The 9,510-nt window shown below is 41.9% G+C and overlaps 1 protein-coding gene across 4 annotated transcripts; it reads left to right on the forward strand.

Annotated features, from left to right (window-relative positions):
* The first annotated feature begins 1,560 nt into the window (after positions 1–1,560).
* On the forward strand, positions 1,561–8,745 carry ZNF706 (zinc finger protein 706). Of its 4 annotated transcripts, none has more exons than XM_024756616.1 (4): positions 1,561–1,672; positions 5,395–5,531; positions 7,525–7,632; positions 8,438–8,745. In XM_024756616.1, the coding sequence occupies exons 2-3, from the start codon at positions 5,397–5,399 to the stop codon at positions 7,618–7,620; spliced, it is 231 nt and encodes a 76-aa protein (XP_024612384.1). In that variant the 5' UTR covers positions 1,561–1,672; positions 5,395–5,396; the 3' UTR covers positions 7,621–7,632; positions 8,438–8,745. The 4 variants fall into 4 exon arrangements, with proteins under 4 accessions (XP_024612384.1, XP_024612383.1, XP_024612381.1 ...); XM_024756615.1 differs by lacking the exon at positions 1,561–1,672 and adding an exon at positions 1,965–2,047; XM_024756613.1 differs by lacking the exon at positions 1,561–1,672 and adding an exon at positions 1,994–2,270.
* The last annotated feature ends 765 nt before the right edge of the window (positions 8,746–9,510 follow it).

The following is a 9,510-nucleotide window of genomic DNA, read 5'->3' on the forward strand; positions in this document are numbered from 1 at the left end:
AAGAGGACATTGGGCAATGTCTGGAGACATTTTCAGTTGTCACAACTGGAGATGAAGTGCTACTGACATCAAGAGGGTAGAAGGACGGGGATGTTGCTAAACATCTTATGGTCCCTAGGACAGCCCCCATAACAAAGAATTATCCAGCCCAAAATGTGATTTGTACCAAGGTTCAGAAATTTTACCAATGGGGATAAGTTTATATGTACATGAAATTTTTAGGGGCAAAGTCCATAGCATTTACCAATTTCTTGAAAGTGATATAACTCAAAAATTTAAGAAACACTGGTTTCATGAATATTTCATCTAGGCCTTGGTATGAATGAATATTTCATCTAGGCCTTGGTAACAAGTGACATATTAACCCTATTTCACAACAGAAATCACCTTTCTAGTTAAAAAGACTTATCTTTGCCAATCAGATTTCCCTATCCCTTTCTGTTGTCCAGTCTCATTCATGGCTAGACAAACACAGATTTCCTGTCTTTAGGTTTTCCAAGTACCTCATCCACCTCCTATTAGCCAGGTTAATATAGTTATTATGGTTATGGTGACTACTAATAATTAAGCTATGGTTTCATGAAATGTCACTGTAAGTCCTGCTTCCTTTTCAATCCCTGCCATGTTTCAATTCCTGCTTTCTTTTCAAGTCCTGCTTTCTTTTCAATTCCTACCATGTTTCATACGCTGCTAAGCGCTGGGTATATAGTGGTGAAAATGAGCTTACAATTGAATACTGGAGAGATATTAATAAAATTTGAACATGTAACTTAAAACTGCAATACGGAAGGGAGGGCGTGAAAAGTAAAGGCGAGAGGATCTGAAATGAGGTTGAAAAGGAAGGACTGAACAACCAGATCGTTGTCATATGCCACCCAAATGCAATAAGCAGTTAACCCCTTCCTGGCTATTTTAAACAATTTGGCGATACACATACACCAGTCCAGAAAACTTGCTATGTACTTATGTTCAACTAACATTTCCTGGGGCACTGACAGGCAAATTTGGGAGAGCGGAGGCTATGGGTCAAGGTGGGACAGTCAAAAGCAAGACCCTCCTTTGTTGTTTTATCTGTAGTTCTAATTACAAACCAATGTGTGCTGGGGGGCGGGGGTGGGGAGGTTAAGAAAAAGCCGACGTCTAAACATGCTGCCCTTTCCAGATAAACATTTAATAATCGTTACAATCGCCATCACTCTTGATTCTGATATTGGAAATTAGCTGTCGTAGCCTATAAATCAAGACCAAAAAACCCACAACTTAACCATTTCCCTAAGTATTAACAACTCTGTATATTGTTAAGTAGTCAGCCTGAAACGGTCAGGGGGGCCTAGCCGGCAATTTTCAGTGAGACAGTCAGGCGTGAATCTTGAACTCACTAAAACCCCCAGAATGGTCAAATAACTGAGGTTTCCATGGGAACGAGGTAAAAGGTAGGTGGTGAGAGAACAAAGGCCGCGCGTCCCAGTTCAGGGCCTCCCGGACCGCCGGCCGCACTGGGGGCGGAAGCGGCGGTGTGCCAGGGTGGCGGGCTCCGGGGTCGGTGACCCACACCTCCGCGGCGCTGGCGACCCTCTCCGGGATCCTCCCCAGGCCGGGGCACAGGAGGACGCCGCCGAGACTGGAAGCTCGTGAGAGGGGACGCAGGGGTCGAAGCCTGGCCGCCGCCCCAGTGAGTGAGCAAGCGACTTGTGAATCACACTGCGGGCCGTCACCCGCCAGAACCGAGATCACGCGGCTCCTAGGGCCGGCTGAAGCCGCCCAGATGGAACACGCAAGAGAACGGGGAGGCGGTGCGCCGGGGACAGAGCGCGACGTCCCCTGCTGTTCCAGTCTCTGAGGGGCCACCGTCCCCGCCAGGCCCCGCCCCCTCTCGCTTATGTAATAGAGGCGCGCTGCCATTGGCCCGCGCAACCGGAAGAGGCGCAGGCGCGCAAGCGGGTGGGGGCGGAGGGAGGCCGCGGCAGGAAGGCCGGTGGGCGGGGGCTGCGCTGAGCAGGCTGCGCTGGGGCGACTGGGAGAGCTGTGCGGTGTGCGCGAGCACGAGGTGTAGTGGCCTCCCCCTAGGCTGAGGCGGCGGCGGGCGCGCGCGGCGGCGGGTGCGAGGCGCGGGCTGTTGTGCTCCCGGCTCTCCCCTTTCCCCTCCTTGGCGGGTGGAGGAGGCCGAAGCGGTACTGGGCGCGCTGCGCTCCCCTTCCTCTCCCTCCGGCCACCTACCCCGGCCCTCTCGCGCTGCGCGGTTTCTCCGACGCAAGACTGTCCCGGCCCGGGTGAGCGGCTGTGGGGAGGTGCTGACGCCGCAGGACTCCTGGGAGCCGGGTGGGGGCCCTGCCGGCGGGGTCGGCGGGGACCGTGGGGGGTCATCGCGGGTCGCGAGGGGCCGCCGGCCTGCCCCGCCTCCCTGGGGGTGGCCGAGCCCGTCCGGTCCCGGCGCGGGCCGCGGAAGGACGGGAAGCTCGGGCGTCTGCCAGGCCCTGCAGGTGGCCGGGTCGCAGGCCGGCCGCGGCGGCGGAGCGGTAACCCGCCGGCGACAGCAGCTGGTCGGTTTCTCGAGGCTGGGGCTCCCTGTGGCCGAAGGGGCCGGGTTTCGGGCAGCCGAGGCCTCCAGGAGGCGCGTCTCGGGCCGGGGTCCGTGAGGAGTGGCGGGTAGGTAGGGGTTGTGTGGCTCTGGGTGGCAGAAAAGAGGAGGGAGCTCTCCCAGGCGGGAGAGGCCGGTTTGGGAAGGAAGGCGCGCTGGGCTGCAGCTGGGCTCAGCGAAGTGCTGGGTGAAAGAGACCTCACTGCTGGTGCTTTCATCCTCTCTCCTCTCCAAAAGGGATGTATTTAAAAGGCTAGGGTCAGGATGTTGGTCACTGCTTGGGCCTCTTCGTTTTAGATGCTTGTGGAGAATGATCCTACTTCTTGGATCCAAAATCTATTTCTCTCTTACTCGTTTGTTTTGGTTTTAAGAGGATCTTTGGGACAGTGCTTACTTGTTGCCTCCTGTAAGAGCTCCTCATTTTGGAAGAACTCCTTATTCCCTCTACTGCTTCCCTCTTTGGAGCCCCCTCAGAAGACCATACAAAATAAGAGTTATATTAAAAGTCAGCTTTTAGGTACTTATAAAGGACTTCTTGCTCCTCCGTTTGTTGTATTTAGTCAAGGAGAAGTTATGCTTGGTTACGCTTAGATCTTGTAGAAAACTCAGCTGGCTTGAGAATAAGTCCTAAGTCGAGCTGTCCAAAAGCAGGTGGTTTGTTCGTTTGCATTTCTGCTTTCAGAAAGGAAATCAGTGCAGCGTGTTGCTAGAACTTAGGGGCCTACCTCAGGCGTTTAGACTGATTCAGTTTCCCTTACCTGGTGTTTTCTGTTTTAAAAATAAGAACAAGCAACCACAGTCTTCTATTTATTAAAACTTCTATGGCTTTTTGTTACTTTTGTTAGATGACAATGAAGATGGGTTAAATGTATTGTTAATGTTATATTTGAGGAGAAATGGTAACTGCAAAAGTTAAAAATAATGTGTATCTAATGGCATTGCTTTCTACAGATCACTGCTTGAAAATGTTATCAAAATAGCTAACAACTTCTAGATATCAAAGAAACCTCTAGAATTAGTAGCTTACCATTTTATGTTTTTCTTCCTATGTAAAACAATTAAGAGGTTACCCACACAGTGTATTAACATACGTAGCATAGCATACATCGTGTGGAAGAGTTCAGATCTATGAGAGAACTGAAGTATTCTAACATAAGGTATTGATACTAAGGCATTGAGACATTAAGAATGCTATAAACATTAGGATGCATAAAGATTGAATACCTATCATCCAAATAATACAAAAGTATCCAAATCTGTTTCCATGGGAATTGGTTTGTAAGCGTGCCATAAATATACATTAAAAAAAATCATTTCATTCAGCTTGGAATTAATAAGAATTTGGTTTTTAAAAAATAACAGAAATGATAGGCTTCAGGGGCTAAGACGTCTGGTAATATTTACCTTTATTTGGTGAGAATGGGGTTCTAATATTAGGCTAGCATACTAAACATTTTTGTAATTTGTTAAAATATTCAGCCAGCTTCCTAGAAAAGGATTGATCCTTCTTTATATTTTGACTTCTGGTTCAGTGTTTAATGCTAGTGGGAACTCGTCCAATTGATGTGTTTATTTTTTCAGTTTCCCTTTTTCTTTTTGGGAGAAGCTCAGGTGTTTCAATGAAATGCTTTGACCTCATACCTGTTAACTAGTTAAGGTTCCAGTCAGAAAAAGCTAGCACTATTTTCTGGTGAAGTTATAGATCCTTTGTGTGTTCATGTCCTGCAATGACTTAAAAGTTTAAAATTTAATTGCAGTGCTAGTCAAAACTATCCATAGGAATTCTCCTTAGATCCTATTTTAAAGTATTTAAAAAGCAGCTGAGACTCATTATAGACCTTTTATGAACAGATTTAACTTGTGTTGTCTTAAAGGAGTCTTTAATTTTAATGAAAAAATAAAAGTAGTTCTTTTCCCTTAATTTTTAACCCATGTTCATTTCAGATAATCAGTAGTAAAAAGTGGTATCTTTCATTTTTGTAAAGGTACCCTTAATCTTATTTAATAATTTGTCCAGCAATCCTATGAATACCATTTTTTTCTTTTAAGAAAGAATAGCACAGTAGTTTCATGAAACCTGAGTATTTAAGAGAACGGTTTCCATTGCTCATATGAGCTCCTTTAGAGACATTAGATGACAGCTTTTATTTCTCTTAAAGTTGTAAGAATCTCAGGTCGCACAGTGAATACTGGAAGGGGAGAGTACCTTTGCAAAATGATCAGACAAATGATTGAGGAAGGGGCTAAACTGTTTTTGGTAAACTTTTGAAGATTACATACAAGGAAGTGTACAATTCTTAGGTGTATAGCTCAGTGAATTTTTACAAGTGAATCAACCTGTATAACCATTACCTAGATCAAGACACAGAACATTATCAGTACCCCAGAAATCCCCCTCATGCCCTTTCTTCCCAGCGTTACTTCCTGGATTAGTTTTGCCTGTTTTGAACTTTATACAACAATATGTTCTTTGTATCTGGCTTCTTTCCTTAATGCTGAGATATAACCATGTTGTTTAACAATAGTTTCTTCTCTTTGAGTGCTGCATAGTATTCCATTGTAGAAATCTGCTACAAGTTATGTATCCATCTTACTATTAGTAGGCATTTGGATTGTTTCCAGTTTTAGAAACAGTGTACCTGCACTTCTGTTGAATATATACCAAGAGTGGAATTGTGAGAGTATAGAGTAGACGACTAGTTTTCTACAGTGGTTATATCAATTTATCCTCTAGTAGCATTGTATATGAGAATTTGTAACTCTGAGAGTGTTATCATACTTAGATTTCACTTTAATGCCTCAACTTCTGTTTTTAGATATGGCTCGTGGACAGCAGAAGATTCAGTCTCAGCAGAAAAATGCCAAAAAGCAAGCTGGACAAAAGAAGAAACAAGGACATGACCAAAAGGCTGCTGCCAAAGCTGCCTTAATATATACCTGCACTGTCTGTAGGGTAAGGGGAATTGAAAGACTTAGCTTTCTCGTGGACAGTTCTTTCATTAGAGGTTGGTTTGTATAGGTTAAAATTTTGCAAACATGGCGAGATAAATGCTTTACTTGAAATAGGAGATTTGAGAACTGGTTGTGTTAGGAACCCGTCTTCATTTATCTGTTCCACAGTTTTGTATATATACGTGTATACACATATATACACACGCACATATATATGCTTTTTGTTGTTGTTCACTCCGTGCAGCATGCAGGGTCTCAGTTCCCTGACCAGGGGTTGGACCTGTGCCCCCTGCAGTGGAAGTGTGGAGTCCTAACCATTGGACCGCCAGAGGAGTCCCAACAATTACATGCTTTGGATAGCTCCTTTGGCCAGGCACAGTTCTCTTGGTGTTAGTGAGAAGGAGTGAACAAAGCAAAATCCGTTTCCTCATGGAGAATAAAGATGTCTTCTTAAGGGCAACACTTTGAACTTTAAAAAAGGTCAGATTTACATTCTTAATTTAGAGCTATGTAATATACCTCTGGTTATATTAATTGGTTTTTTTTTTTTTTCTTCGCTACATTCATAGTTATGATGTCTGCAAAACTAAATAGAGTATATTCACACTGAGGGCTTTTACTAGAATTAATGTGTTTTATTAGATTTGAAGAATAATCATAACAGCTGCTATTGAGTGCTGACCGGGTGCCAGACACTGATCGAAGTGTTTTACATGCATGAGCCCATTAATTCACATAACAACCCTATGGCATAAAGTACTTTTATTCTCATTTTACGGGAGAGTAAATTGAGTCATGGGGACTGAATAACTTGTGCAGGGTCACCCAGCTAGTATGCAGAAGAGCTAGGATCTAAACCCAGGAGGTCCAGCTCCAGAGCCCACCTTTTAGACCACTATACCACACTGCCTTAAAGAAGTTTTTCTTAAATTCCAAGCCAGGGTCTCTTTTTTGCCTGTTTGTTCAAGCTCACTACCCTTGAAGTTAGTGAATAAAAGTGCCAAAGGAAAAGTGCATAGTGAGGTTGATCCAGTTACAAGAAACTTTTTTTGTTCCCCCCAAAGCCCTATGCCTAGGTAGAATTGGTAGTAGGGATGGGAAGGGATCTTGATAAGACTTGATTCCTGGACTAAAGTTTATCATTTATTGAAGTATTATTGATGAAACAGAAGTTCCTAACTACATAAAAGTTCTCATTAATCTAAGAGAGGAAATCTGTTACGTTAAATAACCTGTTCATAGTGAGCTTTGATATACTCAAAATAATGAAATTGAGCAACTTCAGATTCTGTTTGGAAAGAGGCAAGGTAAAAGTAAATTTCGCTAAATTACTAATGAAGAAATACCTTGACCTAAAAGTATTAGAGTAGCTCATATATTTAAAAACTCAAAACAACAAAAAATGTTTATTTCGTGTTTTATCTAGTGTAATGTGCTAAAGAATAATTGACGGTCCTTGCCTAGGCAAGTCAGTATAGTGTAGTATTTGAGATCTGAAGTACCTAGTACTAGGTTAACCATAGGTATTGGACAAATTAATCTCTAGGTTTTAGTTTCCTTAGCACATAAAATGAGGATAGTAGGACCTGATTTAAGATTACTGGAAGGGGGCTTCCCTGGTGGCGCAGTGGTTGAGAGTCCGCCTGCCAATTCAGGGGACACGGGTTCGTGCCCCGGTCCAGGAAGATCCATTCTATGAGAATTCTGGTAACATGCTTAACATAATGTGTTCGGTAAATATTACCTATTGTTTACTGTTAATCAGATAAGAATACTTCATTCTGTGTGACCCTTTGTATGTGAAATGTGGGAATATGCTAGGAATTTCTTTGTTACAGGGTCCTTTTTCATATGCCAGCCATTAAGTTATAGGAATTTAAAAGTGTTTTGCAATAGTTGTCAATCGTGAGTAGTCTCAGGACTTTAAAAGTTAGCACGTTTTTATTTCACGGATGAGGTCTAACTCTTCTTTTTTGCACAATTTTTTAAATTAGACACAAATGCCAGACCCTAAGACCTTCAAGCAGCACTTTGAGAGCAAGCATCCTAAGACTCCACTTCCTCCAGAATTAGCTGATGTTCAGGCATAAAGTTGTTTACAGGTAATTGACCTTTTCTTCTTTTTGTTCGCTAATGGCAGGGCTGTATAGGAGAGCAGAATTATCTTCTGTAATTGTAAAATTGATTTCTGTCGTCTAGCTGAGACTTCATTACAGAAGTTAATGTTTAACTTTACAATTGTTAAAAGTCCATTTTCCCAGACCATATCCTTTCAATGCCTTTGAAACATCCACGTTTTTAACCACTGTAGGCAAAAATGGCGTGAGGTGATGCTGGCCCACTCTGGTCCAAGAATGGAAGAAAGTTTTCAGTTTAAAGAAAATAACTATTATAAAGGTATTTAGAGTCTTGATCCCAGAAGTGATGCAGACCAAAGTTTATGAGTGCTTTTTTGCAGGTATTTTACTTAGAATGCTTAGTAGAGCTTCTGAGTACGTTAAAATGTAAGGCAAAATGTAGGCATTCACTGTACAAACTAGGTAGTTGCTTGAAAATAAATCAGTTTATACTTTGTGTGGTTGGATTTTTTTTTCTAAATGGTGGTGATGGTATATGCATGAGTATTATTTTTAAAGTAAATTCATCAAAGATCTGTTTATAAAAATTCAGCTGACAGATCTGTCAGACTAACTTCGTCGTTTCGGCATGTTGTGCTCTTTTTGAATTTTATTTATTTTTTTATACAGCAGGTTCTTATTAGTTATCTGTTTTGTACGTGTTAGTGTATATATGTCAATTCCAATCTCCCAGTTCATCCTGTGCTTTTTTTTAAAGACATTTGAAATGCATATAAATCACATTTGTGTAATGCTTACGTTCACCGAAAATCTTGCTTATGTTTTGTAGGTGAATTCGTGACACCTTTGACTCTCCTCCTGTCTCAGACCTTAGGTAACAAACCTGCAGCTGCTTTTCTAACAAACTGTTGATCAGCAAAAATAAAGGGGCTACAGAAACACTCATTTTTATGCTGTTCCCTTTTGGGCTTCATGCAAAGACAATTCTGTGCAAATGTACCGTTGACTCTGATTTGGAAATCTGAAAATCAGTCCATCCTTGTTATAAAAAATTTTTTTACAATTGTAATTATATTGATGTTCATATTGTATAAAATAACTCATTTAATAAAGTAGTACTTTGATTTTACAACATCACAGGATAAATGGTTCTAGAAATTCTGTTCTAACTTTCTACATTATTTGCCTTATAACAGTCTAATGAATTCATGAGCTAGAATTGCAAGCGCAATTCTTATCTCCCTTTCTAATGCAGGGGCATGTTCATGGTTAAACTAGAGCAGACTCCTTCATTAAATTTGTGCGCGCGATTGTACTGGCAGCTGCTGACCTAGGTGAAGAATGACTTACCTGCTGCCTTAGTATATTGCAATCATGTGTCATTTTCCCCTCTGATTGTTTCTTGTGATTGAGGTTGGAATGTTTAAACTTGCTGTGTGACCTGGCTGTACCTGCCAGCCAGGTCTAGCTTGTAGATAACTGATAAATTCCTTAAAGTGGTTGGATTGTCAGTCAGCCCGTCTGAAAAATTAGGTTCTGAAGTATATGCCACAATGAAGTAATCAGCCTACTGTTCATACAAAATACGATGGAACATAGGTGAACTGGTAAAATCTATCTTTCATAAATTATACTTGATTCTTTGAAAATGGTTCAAGTTCTTTCATTTGAAATTGAAATATAATTTTCAAAGGAGTTTTTGGAAGTTAATAACAATTTGGCCAATTTATGAATGGATTTTGCATTAACAGAAAGATTGGAATGGCTTGTGACTGGGTTAATTCCCAGAACCTTCTCCTTCCTTTCCTTTTTAAGTGAGTAGTTGATTTTTTACTTTGTTCTGGTTCCTAAAATCAAAGGCTGTGTACAGTATGACTTCCGTCTGAACTAGAAAAATATTAA

Source organism: Neophocaena asiaeorientalis, unplaced genomic scaffold (assembly GCF_003031525.2).
Source record: "Neophocaena asiaeorientalis asiaeorientalis breed wild unplaced genomic scaffold, Neophocaena_asiaeorientalis_V1.1 scaffold29, whole genome shotgun sequence".
Taxonomy (NCBI): domain Eukaryota; kingdom Metazoa; phylum Chordata; class Mammalia; order Artiodactyla; family Phocoenidae; genus Neophocaena; species Neophocaena asiaeorientalis.

Coding starts and splice junctions, on each gene's coding strand:
- ZNF706 (XM_024756616.1), top strand. CDS start 5,397: ATGGCTCGTGGACAGCAGAAGATTCAGTCTCAGCAGAAAAATGCCAAA. Junction 5,532..7,524: donor ATACCTGCACTGTCTGTAGG/GTAAGGGGAATT, acceptor TTTTTAAATTAG/ACACAAATGCCAGACCCTAA.